General features: G+C 40.0%; 1 protein-coding gene across 2 annotated transcripts in view; it reads right to left on the bottom strand.

Moving 5' to 3' along the window:
* Positions 1–9,193: 9,193 nt before the first annotated feature.
* efcab14 (EF-hand calcium binding domain 14) overlaps positions 9,194–27,019 on the bottom strand; it is a 31,862-nt gene continuing 14,036 nt past the window's right edge. Inside the window, exons 6-9 of one of the 2 annotated variants that reach the window (XM_055641888.1) lie at positions 25,843–26,034; positions 20,101–20,212; positions 13,024–13,158; positions 9,194–10,562 (exon numbers count right to left, since the gene is read on the bottom strand). In XM_055641888.1, coding sequence (XP_055497863.1) covers positions 10,510–10,562; positions 13,024–13,158; positions 20,101–20,212; positions 25,843–26,034 — 492 coding nt within the window. In that variant the 3' untranslated portion in view covers positions 9,194–10,509. Of the gene's footprint in view, positions 11,239–13,023; positions 13,159–20,100; positions 20,213–25,842; positions 26,035–27,019 lie in introns of both variants that reach the window. The other variant, XM_055641887.1, reaches the window with a different exon arrangement.

The following is a 27,019-nucleotide window of genomic DNA, read 5'->3' as shown; positions in this document are numbered from 1 at the left end:
AATGTTTCTTATTTAATGTCCCTTGTCTGGTCTGAAATAAAGTTCATTATTGGATCAGAAGAAATATAATTGTGTGTGTTATATGATTATATACATTTATATAATTTTCATGTATGTGTGTTTATAAACATTTTATTCTTTAACAAAATTATGAACTAACAGAATTATGAATCTAACCCTATATCACACACAAAAAGTTCCCCCGCAATGTCAATTACCCTGCGAATCGGGTCGTTTCCGGTTACTACAAAATCAACTCAAACACTGCTTGTGAGCCATTTAAAAAGAAATCATTTAAAAAACATTAAAAAAGACAATTACCAGAGTCAAATTTTATTATTGACAAGAAGTTTGAACTGACAGATTTATGAATCTAACCCACACAAACTGTTGCCCCGCAACATTGATTACACTGCGAGTTGGGTCGGGTCAGGTAGGCTCAGGTTGCTAAAATGGGCGGAGAAAAATGCCCAGGATCCCCTCCATAGCGTACTACACGTCAGCCCATTGCATTTAGCAGGAGTGGCCTATCTTGCTCTGCTATAGGATCTTTGGTATAAAGTATATACCAAAACATCTCCCTTTGTCCTGTGCAGCACCACCTGCTGCATGGGAGGAGCAACGGGTCCTCCCACCCCACACAGTCCACCAAACATCACAACAAGGTTAATTCTTGGGATGGAGGGACTGTCATATGATGAAATAATGGAGCGACTAGGCTTGTATTCACTGGAATTTAGAAGGATGAGGGGATCTTAGAGAAGCATATGAAATTATTAAGGGATTGGACAAGCTAGATGCTGGAAACATGTTCCCAATGTTGAGGGAGTCTCAAGGGTTAGGCCATTTAGAACTGAGATGAGGAAAAACGTTTTCACCCAGAGAGTTGTGAATTTGTGGAATTCTCCGCCTCAGAAGGCAATGGAGGCCGATTGGCTGGATGCATTCAAAAGAGAGTTTGATAGAGCTCTTAGGGCTAGCAGAATCAAGGGATATGGGGTGAAGGCAGGAACAGGGTACTGATTGTAGATGATCAGCCATGATCACATTGAATGGCATTGGCTCGAAGGGCTGAATGGCCTACATCTGCACCTATTTTCTATGTTCTATTTTATTTGAGAGTAGTTAATGACAGTGGTTGATTCAAAACCTTATGGACTGCAAGCAAGGCTCCAAACAATGTTGATAACTTCCTATAATTGGCTCTGATTTGATCATTTGACCTACAAATGCCATGTGCTCCATCAACTCATTGTTCTCAACTGGCTCCCAACTAGCCCATCTTCACCATGGGAATACAATCACTTTACATCTTCATCCCACACTAAGGTGGTTTGAGGGTTTGGTTTGTTCCTTGAACAAATGTCCCACCTGTTCCATTTCATCAATACAATTAGTTGTCTGTTAGAACTCATTGGACAGCTTCTCACTCAACTACTCTCATTTTCTTCAAATCACGTGTAGCCAAAAGGTGCTGGTATACACATGTCACATAGCTAGAAATGAAATAATGATGTTTAACTTTTTAGAGATGCTGGTACAGTGTACTGGCATATCCTGTCACAAAGAGAGCACACTTCTAGCTATGATGATGTGCATGGGCCCAAATTACAACTGCCTTTGTGAGATACACGGACCAATCCTTATTTCAATCCCACTCCCCCTCCATCAATCCTTTTTCCAATTCATTCACAACAATATTGGTGATTCTTCTTGCACTTGAATGGTTCTCAAATTTTACATTTGCTGCCAGTTCCCACCTAGACATAGTACATATATGACTCTTCCCTTTCTAGGCTTTGGTCAATAGCTCATGGGATGTTAATGGCAGATACATATTACAAGGCACCCACAGCTATATGATCACTTACAGTATAAGAACCCATTCTCCTGATCCTCCATCTCCATCTGATGATGAGACTTGGCATGGCCTCTGAAATGGCCTACTCCTCTCAGTAATAATCATCTACAATAATTAACAAAATCAGTGCAAGGATGCGTTCTCAGCCCCCTTCTTTACTCCTTATACACTCATGACAGTGCAGCCAAATACTAATCCAACTCAATTTACAAACTTGCAGAGGACACCAGCATAGTGGGCCGGATATCCGATAATGACGAGATAGAGTACAGGAAGGAGATTGAGAACGTCGTAACTCCTTACTAAGGCAGCAACCTCTACCTCAATGACAGCAAGACAAAGGAGATTGTGCTCGATTTCAGCAAGCGGAGCAACACACTATACATTGAAGCCACCGAAGTAGAAATGCTTGAAAACTTCAGGTTCTTAGGAATAAATATCACTAACAATTTGTCCTGGACCAGCCACATTAAAGAAATGGCCAATAAAGCACACCAATGCCTCTACATCCTTAGAAGGCTTAGGAAGTTTGGCATACTTCCAACAACCCTCACCAACTTCTACAGGAGCACCATAGAAAGCATTTTCATCATTGCACTATAGTTTGGAAAGAGCTCCGTCCAAGACTGAAAGAAATTGTAGAGTTGTGGACGTAACCCAGACCATTATGCAAACCAACCTCCTTTCTATTGATTCTATCTACACTTCATGGTGCCTCAGCAAGGCCACCAGCATAATCGAGGACCAGTCTCACCCCGATCACTCCCTCTTCTCCCCTCAGGCAAGAAGTACAAATGTTTGAAAACGCATACTTTCAGATGCAAGGACAGTTTCTTCCCAGCTGTTATCAGGCAACTGAACAATCCTCTCACCAACTAGAGAGGGTCCTGACCTTCCATCCACCTCATTGGAGACCTTCAAACTATCTTCAATCGGACTTTACTGGACTTGCACTAAACATTATACACTTTATCCTGTATCTGTACACTGTGGATGCCTTCATTGTAATCATGTATAGTATTTTCACTGGCTGCATAGCACACAACAAATAGCGTTTCACTGTGCCTCGGTGCACGTGACAATAATAAACTAAACAGGATGAAGGAACTAGTTATTGACTTCAGAAAGTGTGATAGAGGATATGCCCCAATCAGAATCAATGTCATCGAAGAAGTAATGATCGAGAGCTTTAAGTTACAACATATAAATATCACCAACAATCTGTCCTGGAACAACCACACTGACGTGACAAACAAAAATATATACCAACACTTCCTTGGGAGACTACAAAAGTTTGGAATGTTCTCCAACAACTCTTCTCAACTTCTGTAGTTGCACCGTAGAAAGCATCCTTTCAGGTTGCATCACAGCTTGGTTTGGTGAGTTTTGTTCAATACCACAAGAAATTGCAGATTTGTAGATATAGCCCAGTCCATCACACAGGCCACACACTCCACCATTGATTCTATCTACACTTCACGCTGCATCGGTAGCCAACAAAATCAAATACCTTTTTCATCCTAGTCATTCCCTCTTCTTCCCTTTCCCATCGGGCAGAAGATACAAAGCTTGAAAGCACAGATCACCACGCTCAACCCTGTTATCAGATGACTGAATGGTCTTTCCACAAGTTCGGGTATAATCTCGATCAACTAACCTAACTCTTGTTCTTTCTCTCTGGAACTGAAGCGCTACAATGCTGCAAAACTATATTCTGTACTAAGCGATTTATTTTTAAATACTAAAATTATCATTGTGTCATGATTCTATTCCGATGTTATGTTGATCTAATGGCAATTAATATGATCATAAATGAAGCAACTTTTCGTATTATTTTAAAGAGGGCTGCTGGAGGTTTAAATTATTTGTAGTATAATTTTAAAATTATTTAACATTATTTTCTAAATTTGGAGATGCATGAAACAATTTGACTCAAAAATGTAGTTTAGGTCCATTAGTAGTTCAATGGGGTTTAAAATTGATCTTGAACGGAATTGGGTTTATGGTGAGAATAAGATAAAAACTAATTATGGTACCTCAGACTAGGCAATGCAAATTCTAAAAAACGTTACTCAATGGGGAAAATAAATCTATTTGCAGTCTGCTTGAGGCCGGTTAATTTGGTACTACTCTCTTAATTCTCCCTTCATATTTGATGTAACAACTTACAACTATTTTATTCATGCCTCTTGGCATGTTATAAACCTTTCTCTAGTGTTTCTCAATACTTAATCAGTTTCTACTAATTTTCTTTGTTAATCTCTTTGCAATCTGAATGAATCAATACATGAACGATTTTCTGAGGAAGGTATCCCGAATTGCACTGAAGGTTCTAAATATTTTCACTAATCAAGCTAAATTGGTGGGGCTCTAAGGAACGTTGATGAACTGGAAAACCTGAACGTCCAGGTCCGTTTCCCTGAAAGTGCAGGGTTATCTGGGTGCTCCAGTTTCCTCCCACATCCCAAATATGTGCAGGTTTGTAGGTTAACTGGCCTCTGCAAATCACTCCAAATGTGGAGGGTGTGCGCAAAAGTGAAATAATATAGAACTAGTGTGAATAGGTGATCAATGGCGATCATTAATGATTGGTGTGGACAGGATGGGCTGAAGAGCCTGTTTCCATGTTGTATCTTTCAATTCAATTCTAGAACCTATTCAGCCTTCCGTTGCTAACATTTAAGTCTTCATTCACATCTTTTATGCTGTCCAAATGGTCTCTCCATCTCCAACTTTAAACATAATCTCATTCAAATATTTGCTGGCCTTACCAGACATATCCCAGGACTCATTTACTCAAATTGCACTGGCTTCAAAAACATATTTAATGTTCTCATTGATTTTAAAACTCAAACTCAATGAAAGTTTAAAATGTGCAAAAAAACATTTAGTGATTCTCTGGGAATAATCAGATTGACAAGAGAGAATTGTCCCATTGAGCTGAATGATGAGAGTATGTTATATAAACGACAATATCAAAGGCAACAGAGAGCTTGAGAAAGCCAAAGTATGATTTTTAAAATAGTACAGGTACATCGAGAATTTTCAGTTAAGAATAGGTTGATGAGTGAAAATTATGGTAATGGGAAATACAGATTACTGTTTAAAGTACAGTACTGTGCAGTTTTGCATACCCTTTGACGAAATTGAGGGAGAATGCCTGACTCCACATTGTATCTCTAAACAAAACTTAATATGCCCTGTAGGAAAGAACTGCCGATGCTGGCTTTTTTTTTAAACTCGAAGGTAGACACAAAATGGTGGAGTAACTCAGCGGGACAGGCAGCACCTCTGGAGCAAGAAATGGGTGATGTTTCGGGTCGAGACCCTTCTTCAGCTCCTACCCAACAGCCATCGACCTCTTGAACACTACAAACACTAACTAAACTAAGAAGTACGAACCATCTTGGTTACACTAAGGACTTTGGGGCTTTCTAGACTTTAGGGATACAGAGCGGAAACAGGCCCTTCGGCCCACTAAGTCCACGCCGACCAGTGATCACCCCGTGCACTACCACTATCCTACACACTGGGGACAATTTTACAACTTACCGAAGACAATTAATCTACAAGTCTTTGGAATGTGGGAGGAAACCGGAGCATCCGGAGAAAATCCACGCGGTCCCAGGGACAACGTACAAACTCCACACAGACAGCACCCGTAGTCAGGATCGAACCCGAGTCTTTGACGCTGTGAGGCAGCAGCTCTACCGCTGCGCTACTGGGCCGCTCCAAATAATGTTTTTTAACGTATTACTGTATTTTTTGTTTATTGCGTTATCTATGAATAGATAATGGTTATATGAATAGATATTGTGTTATCTATGAATACTGTGCTTGCAGACATGTTATGCTGCGGCAAGTAATGATTTCATTGTAGCGTTTTTTGGTGCATATACAATTAAATACTTTTCTTGCCTCTCGCAGCAGGTAACAGATAGTCTAAACCCAAGAGAACACTACAGCCCGAGTCGTTCAGGGAAGCACAGCAAAGTTATATTTCAATATAATTGCATGGTGGAGGGCGGTAAGTTGTGCAAGACATCTTTAGTTTGATGTAAAAGATGGACACAAAGTGTTGGAATAACTCGGCAGGTCAGGTAGCATCGCTGGATATAAAGAATAAGTGTTGTTCTGGTCGGGACCCTTCTTCAGACTTGACCCGAAACATCACCCATCCTTTTTCTCCAGAGATGCTGCCTGACCCGCCTAGTTACTCTGCATCTATCTTCGGTATGTAAACTAGCATTTGCAGTTCCTTTCTACACACTGAGTTTAATATAATTTGAACTCGTCCTCGTGTAACAGAAGCTCTGGAATAACTTTTGAGGTCAGAATTGTATCGGCATTTGGAGAGAACGGTATTCTGCAGAATAGACACAAAGTGCTGGAGTAACTCGGTGGGTCAGACAGCATCTCTGGAGGGAAGGAATAGGTGACATTTCGAGTGGAGACCCTTCTTCAGACAGCACCATTTACACTTGAAAATAAACAGCTAAGTGGGGAGGTGAGTGGCAGTGAATCAGGGAACAAACAGCCCAACAGACTGCAAATCCATTAGCGTTCCTTTAGCGTCTTGCAAGCTGTACAAAACCAATTCCGTAATCATGACCGCCCATTTCATGGGCTGATATAACCAACTTATTCAGTAAAATGCAAAATACACACTGCACAATAACAACCCCTCTTCCCTCAAGAACAATAGCCACATCTATAAAATATTCCACTCCCCCCCCACCCAATCCGGTTTTACACTAGATCAACGGTTACACCGCGCACCTTGATTAATTCCATCTCCACTGATAGTTTACATTCCCCGTCCACAACAGACGTTCTGAGATAGTTCACTTGTGTTAAGAGATATTTTCTCGACACTTACCTGCCCTCGCTTACACATCCCGAATAACTAGTAGTTACATGTTGGGGGTACCAAATTAAAAAAATATTGCACCTCAATTTTTTTTTTACTCTGGGAAAAAAAGCGGGGTGCGACCACACCCATTGCACCCCCCCTTCGGACGGCCATGTTATACTAAAATGGATTAAATCATTATTATTATTTTAATTTTTTTTACACACACTACACACAATACCCCCATAATAAAAAAGTAAAAACAGATGTTCAGAAATTTTTGCAAAGTAATTAAAAATAAATAATTAAAATATCATATTTACATACATATTCAGACCGTTTACTCAGTACTTTGTTGAGGCACCTTTGGCAGCTATTATAGCATTAAGTCTTCTTGGGTATGACGCTTGGCTCACCTATATGGGTATGACGCTTGGCTCACCTATATGGGTATGAGGCTTGGCTCACCTATATTTGGGTAATTTCTTCCATTCTTCTCTGCAGATCCTCTCAAGCTCTGTCAGGCTGGATGGGGAGCGTCGATGCACAGCTATTTTCAGCTCATTCCAGAGATGTTCGATCGGGTTCAAGTTCGGGCCACTCAAGGACCTTCAGAATTGTCACAAAGCCACCTGTGTTTTCTTGGTTGGGTACTTAGGGTCGTTGTCCTGTTGGAAAGTGAACCTCCGCCTCAGTCTGAGGTCCATAACGCTCTGGAGCAGGTTTTCATCAAGGATCTCTCTCTGTACATTGCTCCGTTCATCTTTCCCTCAATCCTGACTAGTCTCCCAGTTCCTGCTGCTGAAAAACATCCCAACAGCATGATGCTGCCACCATCATGCTTCACCGTAGGTATGGTATTGGCCAGATGATGAGCGGTGCCTGGTTTCATCCAGACGCAACACTTGGCATTCAGGCCAAAAAGTTCAATCTTGGTTTCATCAGACCAGAGAATCTTGTTTCTCATGCCTTTTGGCAAACTCCAAGCAGGCTGTCACATGCCTTTTACTGAGGAGTGGCTTCCGTCTGGCCACTCTACCATAAAGGCCTGATTGGTGGAGTGCTGCAGATATAGTTGTCCTTCTGAAAGGTTCTCCCATCTCCACAGAGGAACTCTGGAGCTCTGTCAGAGTGACAATCAGGTTCTTGGTCACCTCCCTGACCAAGGCCCTTCTCCCCCGATTGCTCAGTTTGGCCGGGCAGCCAGCTCTATGAAGAGTCCTGGTGGTTCCAAAGTTCTTCCATTTAAGAATGACAGAGGCCACTGTGCTCTTTGGGACCTGCAATGCTGCAGAAATTGTTTTACACCCTTCCCCAGATCTGTGTCCACACAATCCTGTCTCGAAGATCTACGGACAATTCCTTTGTTTTCATTGCTTGGTTTTTGCTCTGATATGCACTGTTAACTGTGGGATCTATATAGACAGGTGTGTGCCTTTCCAAATCATGTCCAATCAATTTAATTTAACACTGGTGGACTCCAATCAAGTTGTAGAAACATCAGATAATCAATGGAAACAGGATGAACCCAAGCTCAATTTTGAGTGTTATAGCAAAGGGTCTGAATACTTATGTAAACGTGATATTTCAGTTATTTCTTCTTAATTACTTTGCAAAAATTTCTAAACAACTGTTTTCACTTTTTCATTCCAGGTTATTGTGTTTAGATTGATGATTAAAAAATGAATGTAATCCACTTTTTAAATAAGGCCGTTACATAACAAAATGTGGAAAAAGTGAAGGGGTTTGAATACTTTCTGAATACATAATTTATTGTAAACTACAGCTTAGGGGGAACTAGAAACTTGACTTTGTTAATTACCGCCTCAAATTTTAGGGGATGTGCAACTTTGAAATGGGCTTTCATTAGCAGTTATCCGCCTTTATCCTTGGGAATTTCAAAACATGAAAACTCTCAAGAATGTATATAAAATCATACATTAACTTGTTGTCTGCAATGCTCAGAAAAACAATCTTAAAATTTTGCAGACTATCAGCATGGGATTAAAGGAATTTTGAGACATAGCTTCATATATACTTGTTTATCCTGCCTGCAGTAGGTTTATCATTGAATTAGCAACTGAAATAACGCATTATGAAAACAAGTTGACATTACATAACAGATAAACCTTATCCACTCATAAAATGAACACGTTCTCACGAATAGTAAATATGCAAATAAGGCTTGCATAATCTTCTATTATTGATGTACAGATGTATGTACAGACATCATAGACTGCACTACAGTATCTCATTTTTAATAAGGTTACACATTAGTTCTTGTGTAATTCTAGGGCCAATTGTCCATTAACATGGATCCGTCAAAAATATATTAATATTCCAGCAATTCCAATATGGAGTTTATTACACACAGGTTGAACCAAAGTTGGAATATGGTAATTTTATTGTTTGACAATTTATAAATATTTTGATCATTACATGATATAAAACATGCAAAACACAAGTCTTCAAAACAATGGTTGTTACTTTAATACAACTAACCCTTTTATTGTACGAATAACATCTCAAAAATATATTTTGTAATTTGTATACAACAAAAGGAGTAATTAAACATTAAGTTTCACAAGACATTTATGAATCACCATGTACATGACCGTATAAAATGTTCCAGCTCCAAAGCAGTCTTATTTAGAGCACTTTTCCAGTGTTCAGCTTTAGACATCACCAGCATGGGGTTATAATATGTAAATAAATTAGCCAACAACCAAAAGTGCAAACAACTTGAATTACATTTTCTCCCTGTACCCATTTTACAAAATTAGATCAACTCTTTGACAAATCTCTGCAAAACTGAATAATACCCTCACGTACTGGAAAAGTTGATCTCTTATTGCTACTATAATTAAAGAGGCCATTATTGGACAAGATCTATTAGTTGCAATAAAGTTAAAATTTTAATTAAAAATTTGTCCACAAAATACTATGATTTGATATAAAGATGGCATCCAGGAACCAGGAAATCCAGCCTTTTAGTATTGACAGTTAAAACTCTTAAGTTGCCTTAAATGCACTTGTGAAATGCATTGAAAGTGAGCATTTCATTCAGAATGTTATATTGTCTTGGGAGCTAAAGTCAATACCAAATGAAATCTCAATCCTGGCCCAAAATATTACTTTATTGCTAAGCATGTGCGAGAGATATCAGCTGCTGATTTTTATGCATATTTATTTCAACATTAGAAATATAATGTTGTATCTACATTTATATTATACAATTATTTTATATCATTCAAAAGAAGCATTGTCAAATTATTCAAGTTAAAGAAAACTTCATACAAGTTCTATAGTCCTGTAAACCACCAAGTGTGTGTGTTTGCTCTGAAGTAAGTTAAACACTGTTGCAGCTGTTTTCAGACTCAAACTGTAAAAACAAATTAATTTTCTAACTGAACTTCAGCAACCAAGAGACCTTAATGCGACACTTATGTTAAAGACACCCCAGTTCTTAAATAAACTATGGAATGGTTTACAAGATAAGAACATTTCAATGAATAGAAACATAAAGACAAAAAATGCAGCATTTGTTTCCAAGACCTATATACTGGTTTTGAACTGTGTCAGTGTGCTTCAGTGGTCTGACTGACACCAGTAACTTCACGTAAACTTGCCAGATTCACAGTGCACCTTCCTAATAGCCAGTGTTAGTAAAACCAGCACGTTTAATTTTATCACCAACCCCTTGCACTCCACACATTGTGGGGCCCAAGCAGTAATGCATGGAACCAAAATGAAAGCAGTCTTAATTGCTTGCACAAAAGTGGTTGCATTTACTGTGTTACACATGCAGGACACTTGTTGATCTTTGAACATTTTCAAAGCTGGCGATGCCTGTAGAACAGAAATTGCAAGTCTCAATATAATCAATCACAAAATACTTTAGTCCTCAAGGCTGTCCAAAGTAATTGTGTTTCCATTGAAAATAATGGAAATTTTGAACCCCCTGGATAGTTATATATGGGGAGAGGGGGGGGGAAATTAATTTACTTGAATCTCCACCAATTTAATTGAAAATCAACAAAACCTATTTTATCCAATTTTTTTTAAGAACCTGTCAGTAGTTTGATTTTGAATAGTTTAACCAGCTACCTGTACTTTATTTTGAGTGTGATATTTAAACAAAGATTTTATCCTGAATGCTTCAACCATTATTCCTCAAACTGAATTGAATCCAGATTGTTTCATTAAAACAACGTTTTGGCAAACCCAAAGGTAATTTTAAGGATATTTATTCTAAGTACTAAGCAGATTTTGCAATCTGTTTAAGGTGCAATTATAGCAATTGGAAGTCATGACTTCACTTTTAAAAACTTCACGTCCAATTAGATATATTTAGTCCTCTAGGAACCAATTGCATCAATGAGTTCCGTTTGTGAGAATTTTCCATCGTTATTTGAATCAAACTGACGAAGTTCTTCTGGATCAGGGGTTTTAGTACCAAATAAATTGTACAGATCTTGATAAGAAAGTTGGCCATCAGTAGATTTAAGGAACAGGTCCTGCAGAGCTGCAAGATTTGAAAAAACATTTGTCATTTTAAATTTTAGAAGTGACAGTACTAAAAGAACTTCAAATAGGGAAAAAATAAAACAATTTAATCTCAAGCACTAAAATATACAAATGCTACAATTTATGTAACAGACTAATACATATTTTATTAGTTAATTCTTTTACATGGAGACTGGGCCATTGTAGAAACAGGAGAAATGTTGGCAAGTCGCACAATTTCAGCTGACCCCCCACGTTTTTGAACAGCAGCCAAGGTTTGAATTGGTTATTAGTTTGAAATGGAAAATGTGTGCACACCAACAGAATAGAACCCCCAAGTGTATTTCATGCCGAATTAGTTTGGAGATCAAGTGATGGGTTCTCAAATGTATGTCTGAACTCCAAGAAAAAGTAGTTTTCTTATGCATGTTCATACCTTTCCTTGACATCTTTACAAAGATTAATCAACTTATTCATCTGAACAAGTCAGCTAAACATTTATGCAAATCAATTGTGAAGTTAATGCACACATACAAAGGCTTAATATTCCAACATGATTTTTTTTTGTTGAAAAAAACTTAATGGCTGGTAATAGTAGGAAAGAAAGGATCAATCAAATAACGACAATTGAACAAAGATGGAATCACCTAATTAGTGTCAGTTCATTTAATTTTTCTAAGTCAAGGTTATTCATATTATTCAGCGAGAGTTTGAGAGTGGCTTAAACTCCATCCAGGTTTTTCCTAAGTTCATGAACAAAATTCTTTCCCTATGGAATCTTTTTTAGCTGGAGTAAAATAATTTTGGCAGAATGATCAATTCATTTATCATATCATTTTTTAATATTGTCCGTAAATCCAAATGTTTGATAATTTTTCAGCCGCGGATGAAAATAATGGTTGGGAGTTACTGATCTAGAGCCTAGATCAGAACCTAGAGCCTAGATCAGTGCTTAGGAATATGATGTAATGACCATTATGAAGCAGTGGTTGCAAGGACGTTACAGGACTTTGGTTAGGCTATATTTGGAGTATTATGTGCAGTTCTGGTCATCCATTACAAGAAGAAAGTGGATGCTTTGGAGAGGGTGCATTAGAGTTTACTAGAATGCGGCCTGGATTAGAGTAGTGGCTATTCGGAGAGGTTGGAAAGTCCTGGATTGTTTTCTCTGGAACATCAAAGGCTGAAGTGAGACCAAATAGAAGTATATAAAATTATGAGAGGCAGAGATAGGGTAAACAGCCAGAACCTCTTTCCCCAGGGATGAAATTTCAACAACTAAAGGGCATAGCTCTATAGTGAAAGGGGCAAAGTTGAAGGAGATGTGCAGGGCAAGGGTGATGGGTGCCTGGAACCTTTAATCAGAGTGGTGGTGGAAGCAGATATGACAATGGCGTTTTAGAGGGTTTTAGATAGGCACGTGGATATGCAGGGAATGGAGGGATATAGATCATGTGCTGGCAGATGAGATGAGGTTTCCTTGGCATCATGTTCAGCACAGACATTGTGACCCAAAGGGCCTGTTCTGTTCTTATGAAATCAGTCCAAACCAGCTCTCTCCTTATACTCAGCCCCTCCAGTCCCAGCAACATCATTATGCTTTTTAGATATTTTCTAACAAACTTTAAATTTATTGGAATAGTCCACACCTGTAGATAAACCTGCAAATTGTTCCAGATATTAACACAAAGTATGTCAAGGTTTAACGCACCGTTTCCGAAATTGTGTTTAAAATTACAATTAACGTACATCATTTGAATTATGTTGAATGATCAATTTGTCTTACTGTAGTTGTAACACTCACCTTTTAAACTGGTAATCCCAGGTAAAGACAGGTGCTTTAATTTGACATTCCTTTTCCTGTTTTTATTAGCTACTGGTTTTACTGGGAACCTTGGAGAAACTAAAGGTTTCATGGTAGAAGTTGAGCTTGTGTTACCTGTGAAAGAAGAACAGCTGCAAATTATCCATTCATTTATTGCTCATATCCAGACTTTCTGGAAAACCTTTAGAGATTTCAGAGTGTATAATCAGGCCAGTCTGTTCAGTTGCTTTCTGCTTGTGCTTATATTCCAGACCAATAACTTTATCACTCTGCTTTTATATTTTATGCTATCTTTGAAGTACATCAATGCTTTTTCTACCACCCATTTGTCAGTTGTGCATCCATAAGTTTCACAATGTAGAAAATGATCTAGAGTTCTTTTTGATCCACTAGTTATCTTACCCACAATTTGGTATATTATTTGGCATTTTGGCTGCAAATATATCCTTTCTTTAAATGGTAATGATAATCTCAGCAGATTCCAGTGGACCACATTTCAGTTCACACCACTTCTATCCTTATCTCACAACGCTTGCCATTTCATCTTTGGCAGGCTTTGTCCCACCCCTCTTTTCCAGCTTTCTTCCGCCTTCCCCACCCCAAAAGTCACATATTCACATTCAGGAGAACGACTATACATGATTACAATCAAGCAATCCACAATGTACAGATACAGAATAAAGGGAATGATGTTTAGTGCAAGATGAAGTCCAATAAAGTCTGATTAAAGACAGCCCGATGAAAAGTCTCCAATGAAATAGATGGTAGAAACAAACCGCTGGAGTACCTCAGTGGGTCAGGCAGTATCTCTGCAGAAAAGGGACAGAAACGTTTCAGGTCAGAACTCTTCTTCAGACTGGAAGATAGAGAGGGCCAGAACAAATCAGAGCTGGCAATAGATAACCTCAGGAAGGGTGATGTCCATAATGGCCTATTGTTGGTTGGGAAAGATGTGCTAACAACAAGGATACAAACAGAAGAACTATTAGGACAACATGGGTGGGAAGTAGGGGAGAATGAGGAGGGAAGAGACAGTAACTTTAAGACTTTTGCCTCCATCACAGTGAAGAGGTGCCTGGTGAACTCACTGTGGTGGATGTTAATTTTTGTTTATTGTGTGTTTTGTTGTTTATTATTATATGTATGGCTGCAGGCAACGACATTTCGTTCAGACTGAAAGGTCTGAATGACAAATAAAGGATCTAATCTAATCTAATCTAAGGGAGGGAGAAGAAAAAGCAAGAGTTACTTGAAATTAGCAAAAATCAACGTTCATTCCACTGGGTTGTATGCTGCCCAAGTGAAACATGAGGTGCTGTTCCTCCAATTTGTATGTGGCCTCACTCTAACAATGGAGGAGGACAGGACAGAAAGATCAATAAGGGAATGAAAATGGGAGTTAAAAAGTTTGGCAACTTGCAGATCGTGTAGGCCAAGGCAGACTGAGCATAAGTGTTCTGCGAAACGATTGCCAAGTCTGCTTGGTTCTCGCTGAAGTATAGGAGTCCGTACCTGGAACAGCAGATACAGTAGATGAGGTTGCAGGAGGTGCAAGAAAACCTCCGTCACACCAGAAGGGGCTGTTGGGGTCCCTGGAAATAGTCAAGGGAGGAGGTTTATGGACAAATGTTTCATCTGGGACAAGGGTGGTTTGGGTGGAAAGGGAAGAGTGAACCAAGGAATTGTGGAGGGAACAGTATCTGTGGAAGGCAGAAAGTGTTCGAGATGGGAAAATGTGGTGTCCCACTTGTAGTGGGATCCTGTTGGAGGTGATGAAACTGTTGGAGAATGATGTGTTGCATGCGACGGCTGATGGGGTGAAGGGTGAGAACTAGGGTGACTCTGCTCCTGTTCTGGCTTGGGGGGGATGGAGGTTGAGCAAGAGTGGAACTTTGGAATACTGAGGAGACACGTGTGAGGGCCGCATCTATGATAGAATGGGGGAATCCCAGTTTCCTAAAAAATTAGGTAATCTCGGATGTTCAAGTGTGGAACACCTCATCTTCCAAGCAGGTGCGGTGGAGAAATTTGGAGTGGGGGTAGAGTCTTTTCAAGAGGCAGGGTGGGAAGCAGATAACTGTGGGAGTCAGTAGGTTTACAACTGTCATTAGCCAATATTCTATCTCATGTGATGGAGACAGTGAGATCAAGAAAGGGGAAGGAGGTCTCCAAGATAAAGGTGAATTTGAGGGCAGGGTGGATGTTAGCGGTGAAATTAATAAAATCCATAACTTCTGCATGGGTGCAGGAGGTAGCTCCAAAGCAGTTGTCAATGTAGTAGAGATAGAGTTGGGGGAGGGGAGACAGTGTACGCCTGGAATAGGGACTGTTCGACAAATCCGCATGCATAGCTGAGGCCCATGGCTACACATTTGACCAAGAGAAAGTGGAAGGAGTCGAAGGAAAAGTTGTTACTGAGTTGGAGAGAAGAGTGTTCATAGAAAAATTGGCTGGGTCTGCGATCAACAAAGAAACGGAGGGCCATTGAGAGCAATACAGTTGTTCTGGCACCATTCCATCAGATCACCAATCACCCACCTGTGTTCTGACTTGATTCTGCCAACAATGGTGTGGTTGGCAAATTCATAGCTGTGATTGGCTGCACAGTCATTGGGATAGTGGGAGTGGAGAGGGAGATTGAGCATGTAGCCCTGATGTGCCCCACGCTGTTAGTCATCCAAGAAGAGGATCTAGTTGCATAAAGAGGAACAAGGTCCCAATGCCCCAAAAGTTTGGAGTTTGAGTTTGACTCCAGTTCGGGAGCACTTGAATGGTTTTGATAGGAACACACACTGCACATATTTTCTCATGAAGCGTACAGTGTTTAAGGATATGAATGCATATATTTGTATACTGTAAGATTTATTGACTGAAACCTGGAATGGACAGGTTATCTTGAGAAGCTGAACTTGGATCCCCAGAAGTCTAGAAGAGTGAGAGGATTTAACCCAATCTACCTTTTTGCAGACCTCACAATTTGTTTTTAGCTGCAAACCAATATTCTGCTTAGTTTCCTTTCACTTTGCAATACCTGTTGTACTCGGGTGCGGTTCCGATTGTAATCATGTCTGCATGTTTTTTTGCCTGCTTAATAATTTTTCACTGTCACGATAGACAATAGACAATAGGTGCAGGATTAGGCCATTCGGCCCTTCGAGCCAGCACCGCCATTCAATGTGATCATGGCTGATCATCCCCAATCAGTACCCCGTTCCTGCCTTCTCCCCATATCCCGCTATTTTTTTTAAGAGCCCTATCTAGCTCTCTCTTGAAAGTATCCAGAGAACCTGCCTCCACCGCCCTTTGAGGCAGAGAATTCCACAGACTCACCACTCTCTGTGAGAAAAAGTGTTTCCTCGTCTCCATTCTAAATGGCTTACTCCTTATTCTAAAACTGTGGCCCCTGGTTCTGGACTCCCCCAACATCGGGACCATGTTTCCTGCCTCTCGCGTGTCCAAGCCCTTAACCATCTTATATGTTTAAATGAGATCTCCTCTCATCCTTCTAAACTCCAGAGTGTACAAGCCCAGCTGCTCCATTCTCTCAGCATATAACAGTCTCGCCATCCTGGGAATTAACCTTGTAAACCTACGCTGCACTCCCTCAATAGCAAGAATGTCCTTCCTCAAATTATGGGATCAAAACTGCACACAACACTCCAGGTGTGATCTCACTAGGGCTCTGTACAACTGCAGAAGGGCCTCTTTGCTCCTATATTCGATTCCTCTTGTTATAAAGACCGACATGCCATTCGCTTTCTTCACTGCCTGCTGTACCCGCATGATAAAACCAATACCAATTACTGCTCATTATTCGGAAATTTCATAAGATCATATGTGATAGGAGCAGAATGAGGCCATTCAGCCCATCAAGACTACTCTGCCATTCAATCATGGCTGGTTAATTTATCCCTCCTAACCCCATTCTCCTGCCTTCTCCCCATAACCTCTGACACGTATGGTGTATTTTTCTTAACATATAAAGATTTCTCACTGCTCTTAATTTGCAAGTAATGTTTCCAATGAACAATGTGTTTCAAGTGAGTAGTGTAACGCAGTGTTATAATCTATGGTGGTCCATGGTCCATGGTTCACGTTTCATTAGAAACATTCAATTTATATGCAAGCTACTCAAAATTTCAAGTTGTTGCTTGTGCTTAAAAACCGTCAATTAACTAATCGTCTGAATTAGACATGAACCCCAAAATGGGAATTTAATGCTTCAAAATTGATTTAACACAACTTGGATTGAGAAACTTTGAATTATGGGTAAATTATACTTATGGGCATGTCTTCATAGACACGCTAGAATCCATGTGGAGTTAATTATTGCTTTACTATAATGCCTGGAACATAGCAGGGTCCAGACATTTAAAACAGCCCAGGCATTGTTTTAAGAGTAGCTAAGAGTAGTTTTAAGACTAGCTGGCTTTGGATTTCTTTATTTAGCATTGGTGTTTTATTCTTTTGATTCCTCTTCTTTATTTGGTTAGTTTACTTCACTTCCTCTGTGATACAGCTAAGTTCACCCTGGCCATACAATAGATTTAATTCACCACAGATACAGAAAAATCATACAGATGTGAGAGTTCAAAACTTCCATAAAATGTTTAATTATGGAAGTAATTCCATATACAACTTTCTGTAGAAGACGTGAATACTTATTTTCAAATCTGAATTTCTGTATTTTATGGATACGTAAACAAAAATAAGTTGATCAAATGATTTCCAGGATTGATATTTCTATAAAAATAATTTGTGTATGTGGTGATCCCAAAAGGATATAACTATTGGACCTGATTTTCTGTAGCAAAAAAAACCCCAAAAACTGCTGTAGAGGACATATGTACATTTCCTCCCTCAAGTTATACATCAAGTTAGAATTTTGCCATTTTATATTGGTGCTGGAACTCACTCCCCAAAGAACTGCAACAGCTTAAAAGTAATAATTGTCCATCTCCTTCTCAAGAATATTTAGATATATAAATGTTAGCCTTGTCAATGATCCCCACAACCTGAAAAGAAGGAAAATCTGGGATATACAATGTTTCCTCAATCAAACAGCTGCTCAAAAGTATTCAATTGACAAAGCAAAATAAAAAATCAACTGAATTTCAGAAGTATATCACCACTGACATCTGCTGGTATCTGTTGTATTTGTAATTGGGGTTTAAAATTACAGTGAAACACAAAGTTTAAAATATTTTAACATGCATAGCATATTCTCCAGAAATCAAGTTCAAATTGTTTTGTCTTACGTTTCATTTACCAATAGCATGAAATGTTTCACTCCTTCCTTCACGATTCTATCATTTGACTTTCCTTATTCCATTCTATCATTCTTCTACCCATTTTCCATTCCTCACTCCACTCACACAAACCTACCCAGTTTTCTTCTCCCCTTTCTTCTCTTCCATCCCACTTCCCTTTATCCAAATCCTTCACATATTCTCTTCCTCCCTTTTGCCCCTTTCTCCATCAGCCACCCCTTTACAAATATCTTCACAACTGCCCAACATGTCTTTTTAGAATTTGACCTTGTATTTTCCAGGCTTCTGTTCAAATGAAAATGAAAGTTCATACTTTGAAAACATTCCAGAAGTAAATTGTGCAATACGAGCAAAGCTAGACACTCAGAATGGTTTAAAAAGAATTATAAATGTCATTCCAATCAACACGTTCCATCTTGCTTCATTAATCCAAGGATATTAGTGATACTAACACAGGTAATTTTCAATCATCAAAATACCAGATGATTAGATTGAAATGATAAAGCATCCAAGTACATTGAGCAGTAACCAGCTTCTAGCCTCTCCAATAACAACAGTGGCAGGAGTTTTCGTGGCACATGGAACTTAGTAGTATGTTTGGTTAAGTCACCCCTTCACAAAGCATGCTGAATTTGACCTATCTTAACATGTGCATCATAGTACCCAGAAACCATATCCTTTATTTTACCAACCACAGAATTCAGACTAACCGGTCTACAATTTTGTTTCTTTTGCCTCACTCCCTTCTTAAACAGTGCAGTTACATTTGTGATTTTCCAGTCCCATGGAACCATTCCTGACAACAGCGATTTTTGAAAGATCACTACTGCCTTCACAATCTTTAAAGCTACCACTTTCAGAACCCAGTTCCAGGTGACATCCACTTTCAGACCCTTCAATTTCCCAAGCTCTTCAGTAATAGCAATTGCACTAACTTCTGCCCCCCTTGACTCTCTTGAATTTCTGATCTTCCACTGTGAAGACTGGTGCAAAAAAAAAAAAAAAGTATTTAGTCCATCTGCCATTTCTTTGTTCCACAATACTACTTCTCTATCATCATTTTCCAGCAGTTAAATGCCCATTCTTTTCTCTCTTTTTCTCTTTAGATATCTATAAAAACTTTTGGTATCTTGTTTCATATTATTGGCTAGCCTACTAGCCTGCTAGTTTTTATAAGCTTCCCAATACTCCAACTTCCCAGTAATCATTGCCATGTTATATGCCTCTGTTGTTTTTATGCTATCTTTGACTTCCTTTGTCTGCCACATTCTCCCTTTGGTACGTTTCTTCCTCTTGGGATGAAAAGATCCTGCCTTCAAAATTCCCAGAAATTCTTATCATTGCTGCTCCACCGTCATTCCTGCTAGGGTTTCCTTCCAAACAACTTGAGTGAGCTCCTTCCTCATGCTGCTATAATTACCTTTACTTAACAGTAAAACTGATACATCCTATTTCAGCTTCTCCCTCTCAAACTGCGGGTCGAATTCTACCATATTTTGATCACCGCCTCCTAGGATTTCCATCACCTTAAGCTCCCTAATCAAGTTGCCTAATCAAGTCTTGATTGGAGAGATTAAGCAAACCCATTTGTGTTCTATCTGATAAAGTTATGATCACCATCATTAACACATTATATTTGTAAAAAAGGACCCTATCTGTCAAGTAACTAAAAAAGTACTGACAATGTATTTTTAAGGAAGAAAAATAACAAATAGCATTTTCTGAACAGAGCAAATAATTAACACAAGTACATGATACACTTTTTCCTACTTTCAAATTAGCTTACCTTGATCATTGACTACAGTAACGTTGCCTAGATTATCTGATTTGTTGGTGAGAGCATTCACCATAATCTTCAACCTTTCCTTAATGTTTGGCATTTGAGTGTTGTCATTTTGCTGAAAGAAACAAGTATTGAAACTAATTATTTAAGATCAGGAATTAATAGAAATGTGGCAGTATTCTGCCAGAAAGTTGCAAAAGGAGCTCAAAAAGTAGAGCTTTGCAATTTATTTTTGGGGTCTTGCCCACATAGAAAATATGACATAACAGCGTTCATTTGGACATTATAAGACAATTAATTTCAGAATAAATAGACAAACCTACAGAAAGGAGATGATGAGGAATGTCTTAATCAAAGGGTAGTGACACAATAGATGATGTTACTTGCATTTCGGACTTGATATTTAATGTAATTTGAAAGATAATCACTGAGGCATGAGCACAAGGCAAAACACAAGGCAATTCCCGTTACTAGAAAAGCCAAAATAAAGTTTTCTTTATCCTCCAAGACCTTACTGTTAGTCCTTCAGAAAGCTTACAATGGCATAAAACTCTAAAATTGCCTAGTGCAACAACCCCGTTGCATTTACATCTATCCATAAACTGTCTACATATCTACTCCATTATCTCCTGCTGACAATTGGGAAGCATAGTATAATCCCATCACAATTATTGCAGCTTTTCTTATTTTTGAGCTCTACGCATATTGCCTCAGTGGATGACCCCTCACAACATCCCTGATTGGTAGTTCAATTACCTCCACCTGTTAATTCCATCTCTAACACATTTGAAATATCAAAACCCTGGAACATTGTGCTGCTAGTGCTGCCCCTCTCACAACCAAGTCTCTGTAATCATTACAACATCATAGCTGCGCACTGATCCAGTCTTTACCCATAATATTCTTTACCCATAATATTCCTTGCATTGAAATAACACATTAATCTGTTCCTGCCTATCCTTTCTTTCAGATTTGCATGTCATAACCATTGCCATCCCATCAGTCCCTCCAGTTGCTGACTTGCTGCTCTGGTTACCAACCCTTGGCACACTAGCTTAAACCCTCCCATGTGGCACCAGGAAACCTCCATGCAAAGATATTGTTTTCCCCTTCTATTCAGGTACATCCCATCCCTCTTGCACAGTTCCCACCTGCCCTGGAAGAGAGCCCAATGATCTGTATATCTGAATATCTCCTTCCTGCACCAGGCCACATATTCAACGACAGCATCTATCATTTCTTGCCTCACCAGCTTATGTCAGGGGTAGTAATCCTGAGATTACATCACTGGAGGTCCTCTTATTAAATCTACTACCCAACTCCCTAAATTTGCTTTGCAAGATCTCATCTCTCTTCCCATCTATGTCATTGGTACTGGCATGGATCATAACGTCTGGTCGCCTACCCTCTCCTCTCAGAATGTCCTGTGCGCGCTCATGTACATCCCATCCTGGAATCTCACTATTGCTTGCCTAGACCTAGCTGTTCAATAAAGCCAGACATGGTGCTACTGTTCTGAATGCTATTGGTGGTTAACCATCTATAGGATGAATACCTGAAGTTCAAGAAATGAACCTTAAGAAATCTAATGGTACTATTATCCTGATATTAGTCCACAAGGAACCATTTACCCTTTGAAACAGGTTACTCAATAATTGTTTACTTATTGCTTACTCAACAATTAGTTATCAATCTGCCAGTGAGAGCATTACCTAACAATCTTGAGCCTGCAATCTACAAAACGTTTCTAGCCTCTATTAATTTCTGTATCCGTTTTCCCAAATTATTTGCGAATTATGGCCAGAGGAAATTGAAAGAAATTAACATTAAACATTTACAAAATGTTATTGTGATTTTGTCATTTCACGGAGCCAGAGAAACCAATAGAGTCCACAATCTCTAGCAATCAAGGAAAGGAAAGCTGTGACCAGTGGCACTGAGATCAATGCTGGAAGCTCAGCGACTCATAGATTTGATTAAGGTTTGTTGATGGTGGCAATGAGAGTTGTGAAGTGGCTATATGAAGGGATGCAGAAATGGCAAATGGAATATAAATTGGGAAAAATGCGAGGTCATCCATTTTGGCAAAAAAAAGTTTTTATTGTCAGAGATTCAGACAGAACTAGATGTCCTTGCACACATAATATTGAAAGTTAACATGCAGGTGCAGCAACAATAGCTTTTACTGCAAAAGGTTTTGAGGCCAAAAGAGATCTTATTCCATTTACACACGACCTTGGAGGACTGAATCTGGAGCACTGGAGATACTGATAAAGAAGTGTAATGTAGCTTCATCAAATTTGATCCTGTATTTGAGGGGGTGAGGGCAAAGGGAGAGGGAGAATGAAAGAGGAAAGAGTTGTCCTGCAAGGAGTGTTTATAATGACCGCGAGTTTGAAAGAATGAAAAAAATCTCACGGAAACATACAGATTGCATGCAAGAGTTGACAGGATTCATCTTTTCCTGGTTCGGATGCTCGAGAACCAAAAAATCATAGTATCAAAGTATGGGATCTAGTCGTAGAGACTGAAATACTCTACCCTTGAGGCTCATGGATGATAAGGTCACGATATTTTGAAGACAGAAAACAATAGATTTTCAGGTATTAAAGGGATCAATAGAAAATAACAATGCATTGAAAGATCAATCAGTCTTAATGAATAGACAAGTGTGTGCTCCATGTACTTAGACCACCATACATTTTATTTATTTTGTTTCTATTCAGAATTCATACCAATTACTTTACATAAACTTTACAGTGCACCAGCAAATTCACTTTTCAAAGAAACATTCTTTATTCCTTCACTCCCTTCAAAAACTTCCACTTAACTAAAATACAGCTATTCTATCTCACATTGTTGCCCTTTACTTGACTCTCCAGGACCTCCTGTGACTCCCCAATCACCTCGACCTCTTATTTCCATCTCTATCACATTTGAAACATCAAAACCCTGAAGTGTTGTGCTGCCCCTCTCACAACCAGGTAAATTAGGCAAAATATCAATCAAATTCTTAATGAATAGCTAAGTGTGTAGTAGAGGCTGCATGGCAAGATAATGCTGGATTCTTAAATTATGTTCTTAATCTAACACGATCCTCAATAATCTTAAGGTTAGCCATCGATGGACCACTTTTGCTGCTGCTTTTGAATTTAAGTTCCTAGATGGAATATACATCCAATGAGAATTTTGAAATAGTTCTTAGTTACTTACCATTGCTTATCCATGCTAACATTCACCTCCTTTCCCATCTTTACTTTCCCCAAAGTCTCAGCAGAATCCCTCAGGAAAAACTCAGCCTTCTGTTAGTTGAAATAACTATTTCTATTCAATTATCCAATTTGAAAAGTGCGGGAGGGTGCAAGAGATGATATGATAGAGAGCAACCCTGGGCATTTCACTTCTGTGTGGATCCAGATCCATTTGGTGTGGACTGACATCACAAAAAAAAAAAATCAGTCCAAACTCAGAAACCATGGTAGGTGGAGGGGCATTGGGGACTGAGCCTTTCCTGCGGCACAGAGTGCTTTGGCCAAAATAAAGGGCAGAGTGCACCAGCAAACCACTTAACAGTAGGCTGCATAATTGCCAATCAGGAAAATACAAAGGACTGGAATTGGAAACCATAAGATCTAAAGATTTTAGCATTGGAGGACTTTGACAGGCATGGGTAAACCTGGAAAGTGATAAGAACACGAGGAAAATTTTATATTTTATTATTAGATGCAAAGGCAAAAACATTTCTATTTGGTTCAAAATGTCAACATTCAAATAGTGTGATAAAGACTGCAAATAACATGATTATTTTAAAATCATTTTTATCACAATCCAATGTTTTTTCCATGAAATTGTTCAAAAGCACTAATTAAGAATAAAGAAAGCATTATGCTTCCAATTATTTTTCAGAATTTTTGCTCTATTTTTACTAATTACAAGTGCACAACCTTTTATCCGAAATTCCAAATAACGAAAAGCTCCGAATAGCTGACATTTTTTCAGTCTTTGAAGAAAGGTCCTTGAAGACGTTCACCGAGGGCGGCCCACAGAGGTGACAGCGGAACCTCCGGTCGGTTCTCGAAGAAAGGGGAACTAAATCCCCATTCATAAAAGAGAAGGTGAGGGTATATTGGGCAGGAGGGTTAATAATTGATAATCTGTTGTTGCCTGCCCGCTGAGTTAAAAAAAGTTCCCATGGTAGAACTTGCGCTGGGAACTTTTTAAACTCAGTGGGCAGGCAGCAGCAGATTGTCGCTCCCTTCAGTTTCACCCCACCCACACCCCTCTGATTTCCAGCCATGTGTGTGACCCCCTTCCCTCTCCAGCTCCCCGCCCATTGCACCGGCGCGGGGGCTTTGCACTGTCTTCACGTCGGCGATGCCAGCAGGTCAGTGCCAGTCACAAGAGACGTCAGGACCAACGGGACACCGACCCCCAGGCCCACTGCAAGCACGGAGTTCCCAGAGACCCACAGCCAGCAGCAGCCCAGCCCCGTTCCAACTCCAGAGGAACACGCGTAGGGACAGAAGCTGATGGTGTGCAAGGTACGTCATGTTCTTGGGGTTGCGGATGAGGGGGCGCAGCTCGGGCAGCTCGGGCTGTGACGTCTCCGGCCATCCCCCTGTACAGGAGCTGAGACTGGGAACTGTACCGCCCTTGCAGGAGAGTGGGGTTGTTTGCAGTTGCAGAGGGAGGGGGCAAGGGCGGTACAGTTCCCAGTCTCAGCTCCTTTCCAGGGTGGTGGCCAGAGACGTCAGGACCAACGGGACACCGACTGCAAGCACGGAGATCCCAGAGACTCACAGCCAGCAGCAACTCTAGCCCAGCCCCGCTCCAACTCCAGAGGAACCCGGGTTGCGGATGAGGGGGCGCAGCTCGGGCTGTGGGCGAACTGCCACTTGTCGCTGTAGCGGCCCATCGGGGAGCGGGTTCCTGTTGGTCCTGACGTCTCCGGCCACCCCCCTAGACAGGAGCTGAGAGACGTCAGGACCACCAGAAGCCGCTCCCCGATGGGCCACTACGGCGACAAGTGGCAGATCGCCCACAGCCCGAGCTGCGCCCCCTCATCGGGACACCGACCCCCAGGCCCACTGCAAGCACGGAGATCCCAGATCAGCAACTCCAGCCCAGCCCCGCTCCAACTCCAGAGGAACACGCTCCCCGTAGGGGCAGAAGCTGATGGTGTGCAAGGTACGTGTTGTTCTTGGGGTGGCGTAGCTCGGGCTGTGGGCGAACTGCTATTTGTCGCCGTAGTGGCCCATCGGGGAGCGGATTCCTCTGGAGTTGGAGGGACAGGGAGACACAGCGGCTTTTGAGAATGGTGGGCAATCACTTCCAAAGTTCTGCCCACACAGTCAGTACACCTCTCCTACACTTGTCTCCCGCACTAAGATCATCTCGCAGAGAATGATCCCAGCCTAACCCTCCCTATTCTCTCCTATTCTGCAAGAAAAAACTCCATTGAAGACTCAAACTCGCGATCGAGTAACTGCCGTGATCGAGGCGCAAACTCGCAACCTTGCGTATATGAGCCGAGCACTGAGCCAGCCGTTAAAATCTACGCTAAAAATCTTCCATTCCGAAAGCCGAAAAATTCCGAATTACGAAAAGTGTCTGGTCCCAAGGCTTTCGGATTAAAGGTTGTGCACCTATAATCTGATTTTATGTATTGCAAGAAATTCCAATAGACCAGAGTTTGGTTATACCCGTCGCTTATTTATTTGATTTTAAAATTACAGTTACACTTACCATTGTGCCATTTATGTTCTTTAGTTTAGAAACAGTACCGACATTTAGAACATTTCCCTCCAGCACAGTAACTTTCTGGCTCAGATTACCAACAAGTAAATCAATGTGATGGAGCTTTTGGTCATTATGTGTGTGGTAAAATAAGAGGGTGGCATTTAACTCATTTACTTCATCCTGCAGGTCCGATATTTCCTGAAACAAAAAAATACTTGATTGCTCATGGCATTAACACACAATTTAAAACTACAACCAATCCAAACCCAGCCCAAGTGCTTATAATATTTATCACACCTAATCTGGCGAGATTGGCAGAAAACCATAAACAAATAACTTGCTATGATGCCCATACATTGTCATTTGCCTTGACCAGCAAGCACATGAGTACTAAGCAAATAATCCTAACCTGAAATGCTGAATGGTGCTCGATCTCTTCCCCTTATTTCTTTCTCAATCTCAAAGAAGGTGCACAGGTCTTTTCCCTCCTGTTAATCAGCTGTTTACATTCCTCAATGTCCATTACCCTCAGTGCATTATCAGCTAGCTTGTCCTTCTAGCCTGCTCTAACCTAAACCAAATGTTCCATCCGAATCTGTATGAACCCAACACATTTTTGCTCCCTCGTATGTAGCACGTTTTTAAATATCTGTATTTTGAATGGCCACTTATGTTTGATGGATTTGTCTTGAGAATGTATGTGCTTTAAGAGAATGGAAGGCAACTTTGGGCAATGCAATTCACAGGTAGAGAAAAAATGAAAGGGATATCATTTTTTTCTTGCAGATTTCAATCTTTCTGCTTCTAAATAATTTGTACATAATATAAACAAAGGACCAAAATTAATCCAAAATGTTATTTATTTTATACTGTCTAACCTTTTATGGGCTTAGTGGGACTGCTTTTCAAGGAAGCCTCTAACATTCATTTCTGCATTAGTATTGGTCAATAGCACAATCCAATTTTCATCCCATTTGTTCATTATTTCACTATTTCAATACTTTTTTTAAAGATTCAAACATTTTGGAACTGTCTCTTATAGGTCAAGATTTGTTCCTTGTGAATAAATGACATAAGCAACCTGTCAAACAAATTCCAAATAAAACTGTAAGAGCCAACCTAATGCAAACAGAAAGCTTGCACAAATACAGTTTTTGATTAAGAGCAAAAAGGAGATGGAAAA

Source organism: Leucoraja erinacea, chromosome 10 (assembly GCF_028641065.1).
Source record: "Leucoraja erinacea ecotype New England chromosome 10, Leri_hhj_1, whole genome shotgun sequence".
NCBI classification, from domain to species: domain Eukaryota; kingdom Metazoa; phylum Chordata; class Chondrichthyes; order Rajiformes; family Rajidae; genus Leucoraja; species Leucoraja erinaceus.
Note: the sequence above shows the minus strand (reverse complement) of the source record. Positions and strands in the feature narration are given on the sequence as shown.